Below are 24,075 nucleotides of genomic sequence, written 5' to 3'. Positions count from 1 at the left end.
GGTTGTATTTTTTACAGGGTTGCTGATAAAATCCTTTCACTTCACTTTCTCAGCAGATATTTTTTCCTATTCTAGAACTTACTAATATTCAGATCTGACTATCTTTGAAACGTGGGGTATAGGTGAATATATTGTTTATAATTCTAACTAGCGTGTCACAAAACCCGCAGTGATCTTTAGGATGTCAGAGTTTTTAAAGTATTGTGGTCATTATCCATTGCTAAAAATTTTTTGCAGTTAGCCATCATCTTGCTTCATTTTTCTGATAGTATGGAAATAATTATTCCAGATAAATAAATTGTTACAGAATCTTAACCCTGGTAAACACCAATACTTGTAAGAATACTGAAGGCACTTCAGGAACATATTCTGTATTGTTTATACTAAAGAGCCATCCATGAGCCTCTCTGGACAACTGGGACCACCTCTGCTAACATATACTTGGTGCGGTGCAGTGCGGTGCTATCTGGCCGGCATGCCACCCACCACTGCATGCACGAGCACACACACACATCCCCACTGGCCACTCACAGACATGCCCTCACATCCGTTCTCCTTCCCTTCCTCCTCCCCTCCTTCTCATAATTTGCTTCTGTAACCTGGGGAATAGAAGAAGTACGACTAGTTAAAATGATGTCTAAAATTGGAAGGAATTCAATTTAAGACTGTCCTATTAAAATCTGAGCTTTAGTGTAGACCTTGTAATATCTATTTAGTTAACTTATTTTGCTGATTTCTTCATTTTTTGAATCTGTGTTTTAAAGGTATTTCAGGTTGTTACATCTCTACCTTGAAAAATGTATGTGGAGATTAGTTTTTAGTGACTGGAGTAAAATGAGCAATGAAAGAAAATTCTAGCCAATTATTGTAACAGATACATATCTCTCACCTTTGAGTCTTTGAAGTGCTTTGCAGCTTTAGTGGACAGTTACTGTCTGCGACACCCAAGGCTCTTATCTTAGAAGTTTCATTTGATCTCTAATAAGTCTTAATAGTACTCGGTTAATATTTATTATATTTGGGAACCATAACCACACAATTTTTTTTTTAAAGGCCCACACCTGCAGCATAGGAGGTTCCCAGGCTAGGGATTGATAATCAGAGCTACAGCTGCTGGCCTACACCACAACTGCAACAACGCCAGATCCTTTAACCCACTGAGCAAGGCAAGGGATCGAACCTGCATCCTCATGGATACTAGTTGGATTTGTTACCAATGAGCCATGACGGGAACTCGGATAACCACACGCTTTTAAAGCAAGTGTCCTAATCTCTATATTTGTCATATTGGGTTTCAAACCCTGAGGACTCATTAAAATTGATCATTAATTAATCACTTAGTAACACGTATTAAATAGTATGTAGATAAAGCAATTCATTTGTATAGTATCCTCTCTCTATATTATAGAGATATACATGCTCAGAGGAGTGGAAAATATTTTATTGCAGTGTCTTTACTATGTAATCAGAGATTTGAATGACAAGTAAATGTAGCATTGCCCGAAGACTGTTTCATTGAGAGGATGGGAGCTAGAAAAGGAAAGATAATCATTTGTTATATTGAGTTGTAACAGAGTTAGTTGTATGTCTTTCAGAAATACTTCTTAAGACCATTGGGTACAACTGTTCTTAAAGGTGCTTAAAAAGTATTAAATACTATTTAGATAATAAAATTAGTAGTGACTTGGGAAATTTAGCATAAAGAAAAATACAGCTTTTTTAAGCCACTTTTTAAAGTGATTCATCAACAAATTAGCAAAAAGTCAATTTATTTACATCCTTTGGCACATGTAATGACTTTTATAATATAAATGCTTGTTCATATGAACTGATAACTCATTTTTGGGACCTTGAAGTCTGTCACATGTTCTAGTGAAATGTACACGTGGGAGCCTGTTAAGTTATTCCAGCCCTCTGAGTTGATCAGTCTGTTGACTTCAGTATTTAGTTAGCTTGGTTTCTCAATCCCTCACTGTTAGTAACATGTTACTTGAAATAGAGTAAAGTTTTTCCTAATTTATAAGGATATCCTCAATTTTGAGGATTGTGAATCAATTCATAGTTGGCTAAAGGCCAGTTTCTCCTCTGCTCTAACTCCAGCGTGCAAACGGAAAGTACACTTGCTTCCTAAGTGCCTTGTGAATCTGCAGTGATTAATTCTTCTCATTATTTTGCTGCAAGTTCTCATGACCCTCTCTGATGATTCGATCAGCCACTTAGAGTTTATGCATATTCATATCTCTGTGCTCCGCCACAGTTGCTCACGTTTCCTTCACTGACTGGTGTGTTCTTGGTGCAGTAATTGAGCTGCAGGAGATTGATTACTCTGGGGAGCTGTAAGGCCTTTAAAGGTGAAAACATATCAGTCCTGTTAATTAGGAAACAAAAGCTCTGGTGGCAAGTTCAGCAGTCAGACGTTTCCAGTGTAGAAAAGACAAAGGTATGATGTGTTCCTTCCATGAACCCTGTTTACTTTTTAAATTTTGAATTAAGCCCGTATCAGTGATAGAGGAGAGCAGCCTTTTATGAATTTTCATAGAATGCTAATTGAATATAGTATTAATACTACTCTCTGTAGTCACAGATCTGATAGTTTAGAGCCCAAGTTTATATTCATCTTCTGTAGCCTTGGTAATATATGTATAAAATATCTTAGCATCTTAGGTAAATATGGAATGCTTAGGATTCAATTTGGTATTTAGAGGCTTAATTTGGTTACAATGTTCTAACTAATTTTTTGTCATTGTAATAGTATGCTATGTGGGAAAGGGGTGAGATTTTATTCAACATGGCATAGAAATTGAGCCACCTTGAAGTTCCTGTTGTGGCTCAGTGGAAACGAACCCAACTGGTATCTATAAGGATGCAGATTTGATCCCTGTCCTCGCTGAGTGGGTTAAGGATCTGGCACTGCTGTGAGCTGTGGTGTAGGTCACAGACGAGGCTGTGGCTTGGATCCCACATTGCTGTGGCTGTGGTGTAGGCCAGCAGCTGAAAATCCAATTGGACTCTTAGCCTGGGAACTTCCATATGCCTTGGATGCAGCCCTTAAAAAGCAAAAAAAAACAGAGTGGGGAGGGAGGGAAGAAAGAAGTTAAGCTGTCTTTTTCTTTATCATAATCGTCTGTTGATTCTTCCTGTCTTAAACTGTATGTTAAGTAATCCATTGTCTGGCAAAAGGGATCCTTTGTGGAATAGTGGCCTCCTAAAGTGAGCCAGTGTCAGCAAGGACCGGTAGGCAGCTTATCTCGCTGACACGTGGTTCTCAGGTTATGGCCTCCCTCTCCTTCCCCAGTCGTGAATTTTTCTTCTTAGATATAGCATTCACATGCCGTAAAATTCATCCTTTTTTAAAGGGCACAATTCAGTGGATTTAAGTATATTCACAGAGTTGCATGACCATCACCTCTGTCTTCCAGAACATTTGCATCACCCCAAAAAGAAACCCCAGACTCATTAGCAGTCATTCTTCATTCCTCCCTTCAGCCAATAATCTTCCTTTTCTCTCTGTGGCTTGAACTCTTCTGAATATTTCATAAGTGGAATCCCACTATCTGTGGTCTTTTATGTTTAGCTTATTTTCCTTAGCATAATGCTTTTAAGGTTCCGCCACACTGTCACATGAATCGGTACTATTTTTTTTTTTTTTTTTTTTTTTTTTTTTTTTTGTCTTTTTGCCTTTTCTGAGGCCGCTCCCACAGCATATGGAGGTTCCCAGGCTAGGGGTCTAATCAGAGCTGTAGCTGCCAGCCTACACCACAGCTCACAGCAACACTGGATCCTTAACCCACTGATCGAGGCTAGGGATCGAACCCGTAACCTCATGGTTCCTAGTTGGATTCGTGAACCACTGAGCCACGATGGGAACTCCTCAGTACTAATTTTTTATGGCTGAATGATATTCTCTTGTATGGTTATACCACATTTTGATTGTCATCCATCAGTTGATGAGTATTTGTGTGTTTCCACTTTCTGGTTGTTGCCCCTGACAGTGTTAGTGAACATTCCCACACATGCTGGTCTTGTTCTTAATCTTAAGGGAAAGCTTCAGTCCTCACCACTGGGTATGAGGGTGGCTCTGGGTTTTCTTAGATACTGTTCGTCAGGCTGAGGAAGTTCCCTTTTAGCCCTTCTTTGTTGAGTGTTTTCACCATGAAAAGTTGTTGGATTTTGTCAAATGCTTTTTTTGCATCTATTAAAATGGTCATGTGGTTTTTTTCCTTATTCTATTATGCTGTGTTACATTGGTTGATACTCTTGTGTTGAGCATTGTGATATTTTATAGAGCTTTTAATATAATGTTCTTTTAACGTGTATTTTAAATATTTTGAACCAATTTCTCTACCTTATATTTCAGGCATTTATTAATACAGCAAAAGAAATTTATGAAAAAATCCAAGAAGGAGTCTTTGACATTAATAATGAGGTATATACATATAAATATTATTGACTAATATTAATTTAGAATTGAATTTTAATTACTTGGATTCATGATTTTATATATTTTTTAAATTCCTAACGTGGATCTATGATGTCAGTTAACACATTGGTTTATAATTATCTAATTGAAAACTTGTTATATGTTGTATAATAGTTAAGTGTTTATGTTCGATTAGAAAATCACCTTAGGAAAACGGGTTAGAGTAAGTAACCCTGTCTGTTTACTGCGAGCAATGCACCATCATGTCAGTCCTCTAAAGAGAGAGGGAAATCAGCTTTCTTGCACACGTCCATATGGTGCCATCCGCTTTGGGGAGTAATTTTCTGTGTGTGAGTGCGTGTGTGCAGTTGCTGATGCAGGCTGCTCACTCTGGTCCGGTGTGGAAGAGGGAAACACCCACTTTGGAAATTACTCCCAGGACAGCATGGCATGTTTTCAGGAGACTGAATTAATGTATGTAATTGGTACTTAGCACTAGTTTGTCTTTGGGGGTATTTTGGTTGGGGTTTTGTTTTTTTGTTTGTTTGTTTGCTTTTTTTTTTTTTTTTGCAAAATTACTCTAAGCTAGTTTTTTTTTTTTTCTTTTTTTTTACTAAGCTAGTTTTGAACAACATGAGTAGGATACAATGTAAAGCTCTGAAGCAAACAATTCAGAAGGTTTACCAGCAGCCATCCTTTTGACCTGCCATCCATCTATCCTTTTTTGTTTCAGAATAAGCGTATTTACTTTTACATACATATTTGTGCCATTAAGACTTTTTGCTTCGAAGGGGAAAAAGCTTCATTCCATCCCAGGTGCTGTGAGAGCGACTCTGACTTAGGAGGACCTTGTGTGTGTGTCTCTGGCCTGTCCAGAGGAGGCGCTTTATTATTTGCCTCATTATTCTTGGCTAAAACAAACAACAGTTTGCCTAAGCTTTCCCTGAAGTACTTGGTTTTCTCATTTCTTTTCATTTGTAGTAATACAGTTTCTAACCCCTATCTTCTAGGCTTGTATGGCAGTAGCTCTTGAGTTCATTTAAAGGCGACACCATTCAGAGAGTAATGCCACATAAATTGAAGAGTAATCGGGCCTGTATGTAAAAGGGCGGTTCATTGTTTCTGTTGGTTTCACGTAGTAGCTGACTGCTTTACCGGGCCTGGTGCAGCTCTGATTGTAACGTGCTGTCAGGAGCCAACAGGCCGTGCGATTTATTTGGCCTCGTGCCAGCTCGGACTCCTTGATTCCTCAAGAAGTTGCTACCAGCCCAGAGGGGGCAAAACCAATGAGCCATAGGGCATGCTTTTTATTAAAGAGGAGTCAAAAGAGCGAAAAGAAACCACATCAGCTGCTGTCAATACTGAGCTAGTGCCAGAAACCCCAAGGCTACTACTGTTGCAGAACAACTGCCAAGCACTATAAATCTGAGATTTACTGTGACGTAAAGTTTCCTTAAGAGCTTAATTTCTGAAGCTACTGTATTACTTTTCTCAAAGTGTTGTATTTTTAGGTAAAATCCACTTGAGGGAGTGAGGGTTAAGACAGAAGTGTGAGTTTGATGAATGAAAGAACTACTCTGTGTGTGGGTTCTTGGCAAGCTGCCATGTCTTTGGGGATCATAGAAATTATTGATGACACAGAACACTCATATGCCCTTAGCCTGTACAGCTGATTCAACATGGAACAGAAGCGCTGTCTAGAGGAAAGAGTGTATGTTGCATTAGAGCAGCACAGGCTTTGCATAGTTTTCTCTTTTAAAGATTGCATTTGAAACAGTCTCTCCATTGTGAGAACGCCCATACAAGCAGCATTCCAGTTAACGTAGTACCTGGTGTGATAGGGAATGATTTTCAGGAATATTTCCTTCCACAGTATTATTTTAAAAGGAAGGAATATCCCCTAAGAGATATTGTTTTAGTTGTTGCAAAAATTGGCTTAATATGTGGTGGTGGTTGTTTTTTTTAGTTACTTGCCAAGATTGTGCCATTAAGAAACAAAAGAATTTCTTAAATTGAATCTGTACTGTCTGGTTGGTTCCAGCTCCATTTATTACATTAGCCCCTTCTCTTTTCTTTCAGGCAAATGGCATTAAGATTGGCCCCCAGCACGCTGCTACTAACGCCACCCACGCAGGCAGTCAGGGAGGACAGCAGGCCGGCGGAGGCTGCTGTTGAGTCTATTTTTACGTCTGGCTGCCCAAACGGGGCCACTCGCCCATTCTTTGACCCTCTCCTCCTGCCCAGCTGAGACATGAAACTATTCAAAATGGCTTTATGTCACAGAAGACTTTAATCCTTCAAATTCTTGTATAACTTTGAATAAATGGTTAATGTTCACTTAAAAAGACAGATTTTGGAGATTGTATTCATATCTATTTGCATTTGATTTCTAGGTCAATTGATGTGATTATTTTTGTTAAATGTTGTCTTGTGCCCTTACCTACAAACTGAATTGTATTAAACACTACAAAGTCATCTTGAGTATTTTAACTTGGTTTGTGTAGTTAGGTTTCCCCACACCTGTGGTTACCTAATGTTTAATATTACAGGACTGTCCTCAAAAGTTTGTCAATTTTCAAGGCTATAAGGAAAACAGAAGGACTCTTTTAATTCTGTATTTATCATTTACTTTCTGTATATATAGTTTAATATCCTGCTTGGGTGTCATTTGCCAAGCTTGAATTCTTTAATGCATTTGCATAAATTCTATACTGTTTAGAGCTTAAAGCTACAGAAGCTTCGTTAGGAATTGCTTGGACCCTGAATTTTAAACTTTTCGACATTGGTAACAAGCATGTTCATCTTTTCTGTCACTCGTCCAAGAAAAATATGCTTAATGTACATTACTAAAGGCTATGTATGTGTTAACCTGTTTTAATGCCAAAAGTTTGCTATTTGTCCACCATTTCTTTAAGACCTCTTCAGAAAAGGATGTGTTTGTTTGCCTTAATGAACACTGTTGGGTGAAAACACAGTATGAAGAGTGAGATGGGCGGAAGCAAGGACTCCTTCCACCTGAGTGGCTCCAGGAAGCAGGAGTGTCCACGTTTAGACGGCACATTATGAGGACTTTAATCTTTCCTTAAACACAATAATGTTTTCTTTTTCTTTTATTCACATGATTTCTAAGTATATTTTTCACGCAGGACAGTTTTTCAACCTTGATGTACAGTGACTGTGTGAGATTTTTCTTTCAGTGGCAACCTATAATCTTTAAAATACGGTAAGCATCTTGTCTGTTTCGAAGGGGATATGACAATAAATCTACCAGATGGAAAATCCTGTTAAAAGTAGAAAAGCTTTAGTATTTTACTCAGTGTGGTGGTTTTATCCTTCTTTTTCTTTTTCTCCCTTGGTCTATAATGAATTGTTATAGCAGTACAAAATAAAATCCTATGTATAAAAGTGTTCTTTTTTTATTATGACCACATCATTTTTTTAAGAACATAATTTTTTAGTCCATCTGCAGCTTTTAACATGTATTCAAGCAAATTTTTTAAAAGGGTCCGAATGTTTAACACTACCCTTTTTTAAAATTTTGCTAGAATGTGATGAAAATCTTTCCAGTATTGAGATTCTTTTTGTTATTGATGATGTAAGCAAGTACCTCCTCCTTCTCAACCAGCACTAAAGTGCCTTTATGCTGTTGTGAGACCTTGTAAACAAGTTCTAAGTTGCATCTACGTCCTGCTTTTAACTCACTCACTGCCTTCAGCTTTCTGCCCCCTTTCGCAAAGACACAGCGATGCTCTCTCAGAGCTCTGACATCACTCTCAGGGGAAATCACCTAACGCCCGTCTCAGGTCTTTGTTTTAACTATCCTCCTAGAGGGCAAGAAGAGAGATGAGAGGAAGTGGAGATTCAAGCTTTTTTTCCTTAAGGTGGTCTTACCAAATTCCCCGATCTTACCATTCATTCTTGTTAGTGATGAGTAGGAACAGTTAAGACAAGTAGGACTTGTTCTGCTCTATACCAGCAAGGGGAGAATTCTTTGGGAACTGTTCATTTTTAAACTGCTGTTAATTTTTTTCAGAAACTTAACGTGTTTCTTTTCTATGCTGTCTCCTCTGATTCCTTTTTAAATCAAGTGTAAGAAGAGAAAGTAGAGTTCCCATTGTGGCTCAGCAGGTTAAGAACCCAAAATAGTGTCCATGGGGATGCAGGTTCGATCCCTGGCCTTGTTCATTGGGTTAAGGGTCCCGCCAGGTTGCCGTGAGCTGTGGTGTAGGTCACAGATGCGGCTTGGATGTAGCGTTGCTGTGGCTGTGGTGTAGGCCAGCAGCTGCAGCTCTGATTTGACCCCTAGCCCGAGAACTTCCATGTGCAGCAGGCGTGGCCCTAGAAAGACAAAAAAAGTCATGGTAAAAACAAGAACAAAGCAGCAGGTGTGTTTTCACACCCCAGGAAAAGCCGATCTCTGAAGCACAGCTCTGACATCTCCTCTAGGCTCCGTCTCAGGCAGCAGGGGTGAGGAGAAGGCGTCTCCAGAGTTACCACAACTTTCTCGAGAAATCTCATCTGCCACTAAGGAACGTAACTGATTAATCCTGTACATCAGTGAGCAGAGCAGCGTTTCTGGTTTCTACTCTGCTATCTTAGTATCCTTACCACAGATAAAATAATAGTGGCACCTGTTAACTGAACCTTAAATGTATAGTTGAGGCTTTAAATGATCTGGGATCAATTTTTGTAGCACCTTGGGACACATTTTAAGAGCTAGAAAATCAGCCATTGAAAAATAAAGTACAGCTTTTAATGTCTCAACACGTAACATTCCAAAGTTGTCATCTTCATGAAAGACAGTGTTAAGTTTGCTTTCTGAATTTGACATAAGTGGATTGAGACCAGATTTTTGAAAGAGTAACGTGTAATTAGACGTACAGTTCAAACAGTACATGAGGATAGAACTAGATCTTCATACACAGTTTTTAATTCTTTACTGAAGTATAGTCAATTTACAGTATTGCGTTTAAGGTGTAGAGCAAAGTGATTCAGTTATGTATATATGTATATGGATTTTTTATTCTTTTATAGGTTATGTTTTTAATTTTAAAATGGCCTGTTAAGGAGTTCTGTTACGGTGCAGCAGAGTTAAGGATCCAGCGCTGTCACCACAGCAGCTTGGGTCTCTGCTGTGGCACAGGTTTGATCCCTGGCCTGGGAATACCCATATGCTTCAGGCATAGCCAATAAATAAATAAGCCTGTTAACAAGAACATAGTCCCTATTTATCTCCTAATAATAAAGAGGGTAGGAGTGTAAATGATACCAAAATATGTCTAATCACTCAAAACATGATTTATGCCTGGCTGAGGAACACATTATTCTCGTAGGTAGTGAAGCGCCATCTAAGCTCAGTACTAAGGTTGGCAGCATAGAATTTGACTTTGTGAGCTGAGAAATAACACAAAAATAAAACCCTGCTCCATAGTGAACACTGGACTCTAGAAACAAACTGGTATATCTGCCAGTGTTTCTTGGAGTTCTATTGTAGCGCAGTGAAGACAAACCTGACTAGCATCCATGAGGTTGCGGGTTCCATCCCAGGCCTCAGTGAGTGGGTTAAGGATCCAGTGTTGCTGTGAGCTGTGGTGTAGGTCACAGATGCAGGTTGGATCCCATGTGGCTGTGGTATAGGCCGGCAGCTGTAGCTCCAATTCATCCCCTAGCCTGGGAACTTCCATATGCCTCAGGTACAGTCCTTTAAAAAAAAAAAAAAAAAAAAAAGGCGGGAAAAAAAAATGAAAGATAAAGAACAAGAAAACAGACAAATTGGAGCAGATGACTGAAAGTGACATGGGTGCTGGATGGATCCCGGAGGAGAGTTTTAATGGGGATGGGGGCACACAGGGAGCATCTCTGGTGAGCAATGTCCTGTTTCTTGGCCTGAATGAGGAAACATGGATACTGCTTTGTAATTCTTTACACTGTACCTGTGTATTTTATGCACTTTCTTATCTATGAGATTTTTGTCTCCATCAAACAAAAATGCTGCCTTATGAGTTGTCCTCAAAACCTAAATGTGGGAAGCTTACTTATCCCCTTGCTATGTGTTGAATTGTGCTTCCCCCACCAAAAACATAGCTCAGAATTTGTCTTTACTTAAAAATAGGATGGTTGCAGATGTAATTTAAGTTCTAAGTTGAGATGAAGTCATACTGGAGTTCCCTTGTGGCACAGTAGGTGAAGGATCCTGTGTTACCACGGTAGTGGCTTCAGTCAGTGCTGTGGTGCGGGTTCACTTCCTGGCCCAGGGACTTCCACATGCCGCGAGTGAGGCCAAAAAGAAAAAAAAAAAAAAAAAAAGATGGATGTCGTACTGGAGCAGGACAGCCATGTGAAGACATAAACAGGGTGCTAGTCAGGTTCCTTTTCCGCTGAGCCACAAAGGGGACTCCAACACAGGACTTGCTTGATGTGACATTAAAGATAAAATTCTCCCTAACTTCCTTTTCTTTCTCCCTTTTTTTCCTTTCTTTCATCTTTTTAGGGCTGCACTCGTGGCATATGGAGGTTCCCAGGCTAGGAGGCGAATCAGAGCTGCAGCTGCCAGCCTACACCACAGCCACAGCAACACAGGATCTGAGCCGCATCTGTAACCTACATGCAGCTCACAGCAGCACCGGATCCTTAACCCACTGATGAAAGCCAGGGATCGAACCGATGGCCTCACTGATACTAGTGTGGTTCAATTTTCTAAAGTCTGGAATTCAGTATAAGACTGAAGCAGGAGTTCCTGTCGTGGCGCAGTGGTTAACAAATCCGACTAGGAACCATGAGGTTGCAGGTTCGATCCCTGGCCTTGCTCAGTGGGTTGAGGATCTGGCGTCGCCATGAGCTGTGGTGTATGTTGCAGACGCAGCTCGGATCCTGCGTTGCTGTGGCTCTGGCGTAGGCTGGTGGCTACGGCTCCAATTCGACCCCTAGCCTGGGAACCCCCATATGCTGCTGGAGCGGCCCAAGAAATGGCAAAAAGACAAAAAGACTGAAGCAGATGTCAGACGTGTTCAAGTGTGATCTTGTGATCTGGTCATGACAGTGACAGTGGAGAGACAAGATCAGCAGTGACATCCTTCCTGTTGTGAAAATAAGCGAGGAAGAATCAAGTAAAAAGTGGGGGCGAGCTAACAAGAGGGGTTGTGTGTTGAGTTTCAGACACTGAAATCATTTGTGATCATCAGAATACTGCTAACGAGGTAGCATTGAGAATAGGAGTGAAGGCGACTCGCTGGAGGGAGAAAGAGTCACTCAGAAGGCCCGGGAGTCTTACATTCGACAAATCCCCCCAACCCAGTTGCCGGGAGCCCCCTCACAGAATTCACATTTACAGGAACGTGTAAACTGGCCGTAGACGGCCTCCGGCTGCGTGTGCCTGAGTTGGGAGCAGCTGAGTTCAAGTTCTCTATCCTTCATTTTATATGTTTGCCTCACGCAAGTCATGATTCACATTAAAGCCCTGAACGTCAGCATCCTCTTTGCAATTAGTATGATGAGAGCTTTTGTTAAGGACTATAGTCATAGGTGGTTCTATCAGGCTGGGACCTGGCCTGTGGAAACTCAGCATCTCAAAGGACGGAGTTTATTCCATGGGACCAGCCATCCCGTGAAGAGTCGAGTGTCTATGCAACTGATCTGTCTTTTCAGGGTGAAGAGCAAGGGTTATTATACAACGTGGTACAAGCTTGCCAGGACTGCTCTAACAAAGCATTGTCAGCGGAGTGGCTTTGACCACAAAAATGTATGGTCTCGGTTCTGGAGGCGCAAAGTCCCAAGACCAGGGCTGGTCCCTTCTGAGGGCTGGTCTGCAGGGAAGACAGCGCCAGGCCACTCTCCCTGCTGTGGAGGCGGCTGCCTTGCCCCTCTTCATGCCACCTTTCCTTCACACACGCCTTTCCAAATTTCCTCTTGTGTAAGGATACAGTCATGGGGCTTACACCTGCCTGCAAGCCCTGTAAAGCATGGCTTCTGCCCAGGTCACATTCTTCAGCCCCGGGGTTTTAAGATGTGGGAGGGGACAATTGAGGCTGTAACAAGTGTGGGTGTGGGTTACGGATTTTAGCAAAAAAAGAGGGGCTCTTGATTCTTGAAACAGCCTAGTATGTGTTTATGGTGAAGGTGAGATTTGAGGGGGACACCACATACGTCAACACTTTAGGGGTAGAGATTTTGAAGAATGCTGCCTTCTTGTTCCTTGTCTCAATCTGTGTCCACTAAATCAAGAGAAAACTCAACCGTGGAATAAGCCCCTTCCTAATTTTGATTGTCACATGGCACCCCAGACCCGTGGGAACCCGGGCCCTTTCCCACTGGGGCCTCCAGGACTTCTCAGCGCTGACACGTGTGGGTCTCCTCAGTGCTGCCCAGCAAGGGCCACCCGTCACCCTTTCACGTCTGTGTAATGGAATTCCTGAACACGTGGAGTGGTACCGAATTCCTAATTCTTCGGGTCTTCGCACTCCTTTCTCACCCAGAATACTTTTTCTTTTCTTCCTTCCTTCCTTTCTTTCTTTTACGGCCACACCTGGGACGTATGGAGGTTCCCAGGCTAGGGGTCTAATCGGAGCTGTAGCCGCCGGCCTATGCCAGAGCCACAGCAACATAGGATCCAAGCCGCATCTGCAACCTACACCACAGCTCTCAGCAACACTGGATCCTCAACCCACTGAGCGAGGCCAGGGATCGAACCCGCAACCTCATGGTTCCTAGTCGGATTCGTTAACCACTGCGCCACAATGGGAACTCCTCGTACTTTTTCCTTTTTAATTTCTTAAAGATTTTTTTATGACCACACCACGGCATGTTGAAGTTCCTGGCCCAGGGATTGAATCCGAGCCATAACTGCAACTACAACTGAGGAAATACCAGATCCTCGAACGCACTGCTCCCAGCTGGGGATCAAACCCTCACCTCCGAACCACCCTGTAGTTGGTGACTGTAGTTGGATCCTTAACCCACTGCGCCACTGCAGGACTGCCTCGGTTCACATCCTTAGAGTCTAAGTCTTTAGCACATCAGCAATTACTTGTTGAGAATACATTCGTAGAAATGGAATTACTGCTTCATGAAGTGTAGACATTGTTAAAGATTTTGTATATATAATTTCCCTCCAGAAATGAGCCAGTTTATACTCCTCCTAGACCTTGGGAGTGCTCTGTTCCTTGTGCTCTATTACCAACATTGGGAATTTTTATTTAAAAAATATGTTTTTGGCAAATTGATGAGACGCCCAAAATTTTTAGTTTCAGTGTCATTTAGGAAGCAGTTCATCTTTTCCTCATTAGAATCAAATACTTTCATTTCAGACAAAATTTTTACCTGCTGATTTGGACCTGATTCTGACATGTTTATTGTGTTACAAAGTCCTACATCTCTATGTTAGCACCAGTTCTCAGCAGCCCCCCCCCCGCAAATTCTACTGGGATTTTTTTTTTTTAATTTTTTTTTTTTAGGTCCGCACCCCTGGCATATGGAGGTTCCCAGGCTAGGGGTCTAATCGGAGCTGTAGCTGCTGGCCTACACCACAGCCACAGCAACGAGGGATCCGAGCCGTGTCTGCATCCTACACCATGGCTCGAGGCAATGCCGGATCATTAACCCACTGATCAAGGCCAGGGATCGAACCCAAAACCTCATGGTTCCTAGTCGGATTCGTTAACCACTGCGCCACGATGAGAACTCCATTTTTTTTTTTTTTAATTTTTAATGTATAGTTTAATTTTGGGGAAAGTTGACATCATTACTATATTAAATACTCTCATCCAGGAAAAAGGTATGTCTATATGTGCAGCAAGGACATTTAAGATAATGACACTCATTCCAGAAACAGTTTTAAGAAGCTCAGCTTGTTTTAAAAATCTAAAATTAATCCTACTTCTGCATTTTCAAATTCAGTGCATTTTGGGGGGGGGGGACTGCTGCCCATTTTGCTTTTTATTTGAGCAAATCTAAGGCATTTTACAACATCTACTCATTTTTGTCATTTCTCATCTGTTTTTATTTTAATGCTTTGTTTTCTCTTTTATACTTATTTTAGTTCATTATCCTAAAAAACAGCCTTTCTCTTTTTTTAGTTATAAAATGTCATCCAAAAATAAACAGATATTCACTTAGTATACATTTGATTCAATTCAATATAAATGAACATTCAGCAAATACTGGGTATTTGCCAGGTAAATATAATAAATCATGTGAATGTGCTACTTGATAATATAATGAGATATTCTTTCATATTTAGCATCCAAATCATTGAAAAATAATGATGATCAGAGTCCTTGCTTGTGACCTAATCGAGTTTTCCACAGGGTATCCTGCCCAAGAGGTGGGTCTTACAGCCTTGCACCCAGGACACATTGCACCGACTGGCTCCAGGGTCCATCCTTCTACCTTAGAGATGCTGTAAAGGCTGTTCTCTCTGCACATGGCCTCGGCCCTTGGCCCTCCACGTTGCAGCTGCAGCAACGCCAGACCCTTAACCACTGTGCCGGGCAGGGGAGCAAACCCGTGTCTCAGCGCTCCAGAGATGCTGCCAATCCCATTGTGCCACAGTGGGAACTCCTTTTTATTTTTTAATTACAGAAAAAAAATTTTGGCCGTGCCCATGACATGCAGAAATTCCCAGGTCAGGGATCGAAAGAAACTGCACCACAGCAGCAATCTGAGCCATGGCAGTGACAATGCCAGATCCCCAGCCTTTTGGACCACCGGGGAACTCCCTAGAATAAATTTTAGAATAAAATTTTAATCTATCCTGCAACTGACTAGCACCATGATCTTGAGCCAGTTACTTAACCCTTTTGTGTCCCTGTTTCCTTGGTAAAATGGGAATACCAGTAATAACTAGTCCATGGAGCTGTTGTGATGATGAAATCGGCTAATATTTATAAAACGCTAGAAGAGTACTTTATGCCTAGTAAGCAGTATATACATGTTGATTCAATAGAAAGAAGAAAAGGAAAAATAAAAAACTTTCATGTACTACTAAACAATGGTTAAAAAAAATTAGGATTCAATATATATGACATATTAAGTAAAGCCATTTATATAATATATAAATCTATATGTACAAGACACTGTTAAGTGAAAAGGTGTAATGCAGAATAATACATATATTTTGATCATATATATACACATGTATGTGTTCTATGTTTCACACACATAGAAAACTATATAGAAGAAAACATCCCAAACTTTGGACTTTAATAACTAACTTCTGGATGGAGAAGTCTTACGTTTAATTCTGACTATGCTGACTTCTACGTGTTTGGATTTTTTAATAATAATATTAAATTAATATATTACTTCTATAAATGAAAAAGTATTTTACAAGATAAAAATAGGCAAAAGACATGAACAGACAAATCACAAAAGAAGAAATATAAATGACTTCCAAACATATGAAAAGATGATCAATATCCGTAAAATATAAGTTGAAACAAAGAGATACCAACCCTTGTCTATCGAACTGGCACAAAGTGCAAATGTTTTGTAAAATCCAAGATTAAAGATTTACTTGTTCATAAAATGTTGGTGGAAGAGGGGAAACTTTATTTCTAGTTTTGTGTTGCAATGTCAAATACGCATTCCTTGAACTAGCAAACTCATATAAAGAGTGTAATTGCAGAGGGAGAAAAAGAAGGTGATTGCGTGCAGCATAATATTTTAAGATAAGATGGTATACTGCCTTTTCCCCCCTCTATTTGAAATTTTACATAACGGGAATATTACTTTCTTTCTTTCTTTCTTTCTTTCTTTCTTTCTTTCTTTCTTTCTTTCTTTCTTTCTTTCTTTCTTTCTTTCTTTCTTTCTTTCTTTTTTTGCTTTTTAAGGCTGCACCCACAGCATATGGAAGTTCACCCGTTAGGGGCTGAATCGGAGCCACAGCAGCAGGCCTACACCACAGCTACAGCAGCTCGGGATTCAAGCCATGTCTTCAACCTACCCCACAGCTCATGGCAACACCAGATCCTTAACCTACTGATCGAGGCCAGGGATCTAACTCGCCACCTCATGGATCCTAGTCGGGATCATTAACCACTGAGCCACAAAGGGAACCATAAAGGAAGATTTGCTTGAAGGAAAAAGTATAAAGCTTAAAAGTTCACTTATCATATGATCTGGCAATACTTCTTCTTAGTATTTACCTATATAAGTTGAAAACAGGTTCAAACCAAGCAGCTTTATTCATAATTCCCCAAACTTAGAAGCATCTAAGATGTTCTGTAATAGATTAATGGAAATGCAGACTGTGATGTATCCCAGACAATGGGGTAGTATTCAATGCTGAAAAGAAATGAGCCGCTAAGCACGAGCAGCCTCTGGAAGAACTCTAAATGTGTATTGCTAAGTGAAAACATGATCTGCAAAGCCACATCCTGGATGGGTCCAACCAGAGGACATTCTGGAAAAGGCAAAAACTATGGAGACAGTAAAAAGGTCATCGGTGGCAGGGGTTGGGGGAGGGAGGGACAAATAGGTGGTGCACAGGGGACTTTAGGGCAAGGGAGTTACTCCCAGTGACGTGACCATGGGGTGCAGATCATTATATACTCGCCAAGACCCATAGAATGTACACACAATGAACGACCCTAATGGGAACTACAGACTTTAGCTCATAGTATCAATATGTGGTCATCAATTGTAACGAGTTCCCACAACAAGGACTCGGGTTCAATCCCTGACCTCGATCCGTGGGTTAAGGATCCAGCATTGCCGTGAACTGTGGTGTAGGTGGCAGATGCAGCTCAGATCCCGAGTTGGTGTGGCTATGGTATAGACCAGCGGCTACAGCTCCCATTGGACTCCTAGCCTGGGAAGCTCCATGTTCGCGGGTGCGGCCCTAAAAACACACACACACACACACACACACACACACACAAAGACACATGGGACACGAGTTCCCACAACAGAGCAAGATGTGAAGAGAGGAAGTGGGTACATTAGACATTGGCACAACATTGTAAATTGACTACGCTTTAAAATAAATACAAATTTTGAAAAAGAGGGAGGAGGAGTTCTCCTCATGGCTCAGTGGTTAGTGAACCCAACTAGCATCCATGAGGACGAGGGATCGATGGGTTAAGGATCCAGTGTTGCCCTGAGCTGTGGCGTAGGTTGCAGACGCGGCTCGGATCCCAAGTTGCTGTGGCTGTGTGTAGGCCGGTGGCTACATCTCCGATTGGACCCCTAGCCTGGGAACCTCCATATGCTGCAGGTGCGGCCCTAAAAAAGCAAAGTCTAGCTAGAAATTATTTCGAATTGCTAGGATCGTTTTTGCAAGTACAAGATACATGTTACATCCTTTGTGTCCTTCCTTCCTTCTCTTACAAAAATCACCATCACCAGTGAATGCTTATTAAGGTTCAGCCCTAAAAAGACCAAAAAAAAAAAGAAAAGAAAGAACCAAAAATAAATAAATAAATAAATAAATAAAAGAGAGGAAATGGGAATGGCTGAGGAGGTACATGGAAGTTTTTCTATAAATCTACTGTTAAAAAAGATGTATATATTGGCATTCCTGCTGTGGTGCAGTTGTTTAAGAATCTGACTGCAGGAGTTCCCATGGTGGCTCAGGGGTTTAAGAACCCGACTAGTATCCATGAGGATGCGGGTTTGCTCCCTGGCCTCACTCAGTGGGTTAAGGATCTGGAGTTACTGCAAGCTCTGGCATAAGTCACAGATGTAGCTTGGATCTGGCGTTGCTGTGGCTGTGGTGTAGGCTGGCAGCTGCAGCTCCAATTTGACCCCTAGCCTGGGAACTTCCATACCCCAAGGGTGCAGCCCTAAAAAAAATAAATAGATAAAAGGATCTGACTGCAGTGCCCCAAGTTTCTGCAGAAGTGTGGGTTTGACCCCTGGCCCAGCGACGTGGGTTAAATGATCTGGTGTTGCCACAGTTCAGATTTACTCCCTGGGCCATATGCTGTGGTTGTGGCTATTTTTTAAAAAGCTATTCATTTTTTAAAAAGTGTAAACTTTGAGATCTCTGATGGGACAGCCTCCAGCAGAGCCTAGCAATCTCTCACAGCTCAGCTGCTCCTCAGGTTAGGGGCACACCCAGGGACTTGAAGAAGGAAGAAAGAAGCATGCAAATGGCAGACAGATTTAGCTGGTTTCTTTGCATGAACAGAAACCCCATCGAAAGATTAAAAATCGCTCTCCTCTCTGCCCTCTAATGCGCCTCCGAGCCCCACCTCAACCCTTTTCATTCTTCCACACACCTGGACCAGCTTCTGCTGTCACACTCTCTGTCTCAAGTCTGTTCAGAGCCACACGTGAAGAAGGCCCTCCTGCCTGGCCTCTGCTGGCCCGGACGAGGCAGGGGCTGCTTCGAACCTCTGGCTGCCTTTGTGTCCCATGTACCTGGTGGACAAGGCGAGGCTCTCAGCCACCAGTTACCTCTTCCTTCAGCTTCATCTCCCAGGACTCCTGTGTCCCAATTTCAGACTCACTTTTCACCAAAATGTCAAGTCCAAGAGAGTAGGGAACCCTTTGTCACTGTTTTGGTCCCTGATGTATCTCCCCCACCTAAACCAACACCTCATTCATAAAAGGGGTGTCCAAATTACTCATGAAATACACTTAATCACTGTGATGGAGGATAATGTGAAAAAAAGAATGTATATAAATGTATAACTGGGTCACTTTGCTGTACAGCAGAAATTGACAGAACATGGTAAACCAGCTATAATTTAAAAATTAAAATACCCGTGAAAAATAAATGGATGCATAAAGAAAGGAAAAATATAGACTTTTTCCTCCAAGTGTTCCTTTTTTTGGGGAAATGCTCGCTTTTTTCTCTAAGATTCTTTGGTGTTAAAATGGCTTTTCTCAAGAAATAGTGCTTGGCTCTGTGAGAGGGACATTTACTTCTCACTGTCATCCTTCATCCTTTTTGGTATTGCCTGCTCAAAATAAAGACGAACTTTAGGAGTTCCCGTTGTGGCTCAGTGGAAACAAATATGACTAGTATCCAGAGGATGCAGGTTCGATCCCTGGCCTTGATAAGTAGACTAAGGATCCGGTGATGGAGTTCCCATTGTGGCTCAGTGGTTAATGAATCCATCTAGGAACCACGAGGTTGTGGGTTCGATCCCTGGCTTTGCTCAGTGGGTTAAGGATCCGGCGTTGCTGTGGCTGTGGTGTAGGCTGGCAGCTACAACTCGGATTAGACCCCTAGCCTGGGAACCTCCATATGCCGAGAGTGCGGCCCTAGAAAGGACAAACAAAAAACAATAAAACACCTGTTGTGTCCCTGTTAGCCCTTGTCACTGTCACTGTACTCTAACGACAAACTCATAATTGCTTTCCCTGGACAAGGCTCTCCCTCTGACTTCATCCTCACACTCCCCACAAGGGTCTGCAGGTCCACAGCATTCTTGGGGTCACCCAGGTGGGGTGCGGTGCGGGCCAGGATCCTGGAGCCCTGAGGTCCTGGGTTGCAAGTGGAGCTGTGGTTGTGTCAGAGTCACGTGAGGGCTTGTTACAAATACAGTTTCCAGAAGTTCCCTTGTGGCTCAGTGGGTTAAAGATCCAGCAGTTGTCACTGCTGTGGCTCATATTGCTGCTGTGGTGGGAGTTTGATCCCTGACCCAGCCAAAAAAATTCAGGTTCCAGGGCCGTGGCATGGAAATGGGACTGGGAGGTGTCCTGGAGTCCAGATGGAAAGACACCCCGCGAGACTTTCATGCTGCTGTGCCCTCTCCCCCTCCAGAAGAGGCCTTCCGCACCCCTGAAGCTAGCAGTGTGAACGTCTTTGAAAATTATACCTTGCAGGTGACATCACACTGGAGTTGGGAGAGATGGGACTTTATCCAACATAACCGGTTTCTCCAGGAGAATAGAACAGCCCATGAAGAGGCAGACGCCCAGGAGAGGCCACGTGCCACCCTGGGCAGAGATGGGAGTGCTGCGGGCCACAAGCCAAGGACCACAGGGCACCCCTGAGGCTGGACCAGGCCAAGCGCACTCCCTGATTCTGGGAGGAGCAGGGCCCTGCCTGCTTGCACTGCTACTTTTAGAAAGAGGCAGGTCTTGCCAAGTGCCCCAGTCTGGGGTTCTGCCCTACAGTGGTCCTAAGAAATGAGTGCAGATTTCAAATGTAAGACTCCTCCATTGCATGACCACCACACTCATCATTGTTTGTTTGGTTTCTGCCTTGCAGGTGATCATATAATTCAAACTCCATGTATTGATGGAGCCCTGTGAGCCAAGTATTCCTTTTTTATCTGCCCCCACCCATTCCCCACTCCCTGGAATCACGCTAAAGATGACACCTCTAGTATCCAAGGGGGTCCCCACTTCATCTGCTCTGGACACTCTTGCTTGGTCCTCAGCTGGGGGAGCCTCAACCATGCCGCTCACAGCATCGCTGCCCATGGACCCCCCAGGCCCTCGTTCAGACGCAGAGTCAGATTCTGCAGGTCAGGATGCAGCCTGAGCTTCCACGTTTTCAGCACAATCTCTGGTCACCCCAACAGGCTTGGAGCCTCAAAGCTTTAGTTCACAGCCCATCTGAGTCTGATGGAAAACTGAGGGCTCTGGCAAAGGCTGAAACGGGCTCCAAACACGGGGATGGCTCGGGGGATAGAATCCTGCCAGCTCTGGGACGCTTGCCCTGACAGTGACAGGGAACAGCATCCTTTCTCCAGGGTTATTTATTTTTATTGTCAAAGTCTTATCTTTCGGATTCCAATTTACTGATGAAGAAACGGTGACAACGCCTCGCAGGACATCATGGCGACTTTGTCATCAGCGCCACAGTTTCCAGCTGGTCAATGCCTCTGATTTCTCTCTGGAATTTCAAAGCTCTTCCTAAGTCTAGATGCCCTGGACACTGAAAGATGCTTTCATGATAATAAAACTAGTAAAGACAATATTTAAATTGAATACTAATTGAAAAAGAAGTCTACATTTTTTTTCATTTGTCAAACATCTAACTGTGAAATCAGAGAAATTTATTGACGAGACGTTTTCACCATCTTCTTTGGAGTGATGCTGGGATGGGATAAAATATAAACTAGTGTTGCTTTTTTATGGTAACATTTAAGACACCCACTTAGTCAGATTAAGAACAGGTACATCAGAATCGTGTACCTCGAATATGTTTTTGTTCCTTCTGAAGACACAACATTAAATGGAACCATAACCCCCACTTTGTCACTACGGAAAAGTCCGGGACACTGGGAGGGCCATGCTGTCCTGTGACAGCCTCTGTGCTGACAATTGTCTCCTTTGGCACAGTCACTGACTACGTGTCTTTAGGGGGGTTTATTACTGTGAAGAAAGCTTTTTTATTTCTACCCCATGATTTGATGCTAAACATTATTGGAAGGAACTTAACAAAGCCAAAGCCACAAAAAAAAAAAAAAAAAAAAAAAAAGCCCATGTGTTGTGTACGTATCGTTTTTATGCTCGGGACGGGTTTTATTGTTTTTGGACCTATTACAAGACTTCTGTTAAACATGTTGAATGTTAAGAGGAAACAGACTCTTGGCAAATGTGGAAAACCAATTACAGAAAATGTCTCCGCTCGAGCTGGAGAAACACAGCGAGGGACAGGGCAGAGGAGCTCGGCCCCCCGCCTTCAGCTGCTGAAAACACACAGACAGCGCGTTGCCTTGAGGAAAAATACAACTGTCCCGTCATTGTCTTTACTTTTATATTTGCAGGCAAAAGACTGGAAAATGACACTTCTCAGGTAAACGTCCTAGTTCTGGAGTAGAGCACAACATACAATTACTTAAGGAAGAGCTGATGTAAAGGAAGTAATAGTTCCAAAATAAGTAAACTAAAATAGGATTATTTGCTCCGCACACACACACGCAAAAGACTCACCACTAATAAAGAAATCTAATTACCTTACATTTTAAACATGTGAATTCGAAATACTAATTTGCTCAACTTTTGAGAGCTACCTGTTGCAGTGTGGTAAGAGCAGACTATCATGTGGGGGGTTTTTTAGGGCCACACCCGAGGCACATGGAGGTTCCCAGGCTAGGGGTCGAATCAGAGCTACAGCTGCCGGCCTACACCACAGCCACAGCAACGCCAGATCTGAGCCGCATCTGTGACCTACACCACAGCTCAGGGCAATGCCGGATCCTCCCTCAACTCAGTGCTCGAGGCCAGGGATGGAACCTGCGTCCTCATGGTTACTAGTCGGGTTTGTTACTGCTAAGCCACGATGGGAACTCCCATATGGATTTTTGTCTTTTCTTTTTTCTTCTCTTCCTTCCTCCCTATTTCTTTCCTTCCTTCTTTCTTTCTCTTTTTTTCGGCTGCCTTGTGGCATATGGAAGTTCCCAGACCAGGGATCAGATCTGAGCCATACTGGCAACCTATACCGAAGCTGTAACAGCACTGGATGCTTAAACCCACTGTACCAAGCTGGGGGTTGAACCTGCATCCCAGAGCTCCAGAAATGCCACTGACCCCACTGCATCACAGCGGCAACTCCTATCATGTGGATATTAATTACAAGATAAACATTTTTTTGGCTGTGCTTGCAGCATGACAAAGTGTCCAGGCCATGGGTTGAACCTGAGCCATAGCTGTAACCAGAGCCACAGCAGTGACAACTGCGGATTCTTAACTGTTAGGCCATCAGGGAACTCCCAAGATATACTTTTATTCTATGTAAATACTGACAAGATTGAAACAAATGAAACTTCAATTTTAAATTGGTTAAAATCTGAAAAACTAGAAAGCTGGTACAGAAAAAAAAAAATCAACAGAGGAGGAAGTTCCCACTGTGGCTCAACAATAATGAACCTGACTAGTATCCATGAAGATGTTGGTTCAATTCCTGGCCTCACTCAGTGGGTTAAGGATCAGTGTTGCCATGAGCTGTTGTGTAGACCGCAGATGTGGCTTGGATCCTGTGTTGCTGTGGCTGTGGTGTAGACTGGCAGCTGTAGCTACGATTCGACTCCTAAGCTAGGAACCTCCATACACCACAGGTACAGCCCTAACAAGCAAAAACAACAGAGGGAATTTAAAGCACGGAACTGGTTACAGTAGGTAGAGTAACAGTAGTAGAAAAATGAGAGTAGGTGTGTGTTCTTAGATTTAAAATATTTTTACACATGTATAAGGTGTCTTAATATTTGGATTTGAGAAATATCAGATGAGAAGAGCTTAATCGTGGAACTTTAAAGAAATAAAAATAAAAAGACAACCACTGGCTAATAAGAGGCCAGACAGTTCTCTCTGTCAGGCCTACAGAGGTGTCTTCCCTGCCTTTCTGGGCACCTGGGCTGTTGAGACACCCATGGCCACCATGCTGTCACCCACACATGGCAGTGAGACTCAGTGGGTCGGGCTTCCAGGTGCTATGCCTTCTCTGAGCTGCTCTGTGGGTGTCCCTGCCAGTGTCCCACCCAGAATGGAGGACAGCCTGTTGGCCAAGGACAAAAAGAGCTGAGAGCTGCTGTGGGTGCTGATGGGAGTGGAGGCCAGCTGAACACAAGCCCTTTATCCCTCTCAGACCCCAGAACATCAGATCCTAATGCTGATCCTTCATCACAAAAGTTAAACAGACTTAGCCAACTCAATTTCCAGTGATAATGAGCCTCAGAAATCACATGGATTAATGAGTCACAAATGATCCCCTCCAGAATAATTTTATTTCTCATTTCTTGGCCCTCCTGATGCAGGCA

The 24,075-nt window shown here is 42.5% G+C and overlaps 1 protein-coding gene across 1 annotated transcript in view; it reads left to right on the top strand.

The window, feature by feature from the left end:
- RAB2A (RAB2A, member RAS oncogene family) overlaps positions 1–7,825 on the top strand; it is an 81,567-nt gene extending 73,742 nt beyond the window's left edge. The window contains exons 7-8 of the mRNA XM_001926704.6: positions 4,358–4,426; positions 6,500–7,825. Of these exons, the coding sequence (XP_001926739.2) occupies positions 4,358–4,426; positions 6,500–6,595 (165 nt within the window). The 3' untranslated portion in view covers positions 6,596–7,825. The remainder of the gene's footprint in view (positions 1–4,357; positions 4,427–6,499) is intronic.

The sequence above is a fragment of the Sus scrofa genome, chromosome 4, assembly GCF_000003025.6.
Source record: "Sus scrofa isolate TJ Tabasco breed Duroc chromosome 4, Sscrofa11.1, whole genome shotgun sequence".
NCBI classification, from domain to species: Eukaryota; Metazoa; Chordata; class Mammalia; order Artiodactyla; family Suidae; genus Sus; species Sus scrofa.
The sequence above is the reverse complement of the archived record's forward strand: the minus strand, read 5'-3'. Positions and strand labels throughout refer to the sequence as shown.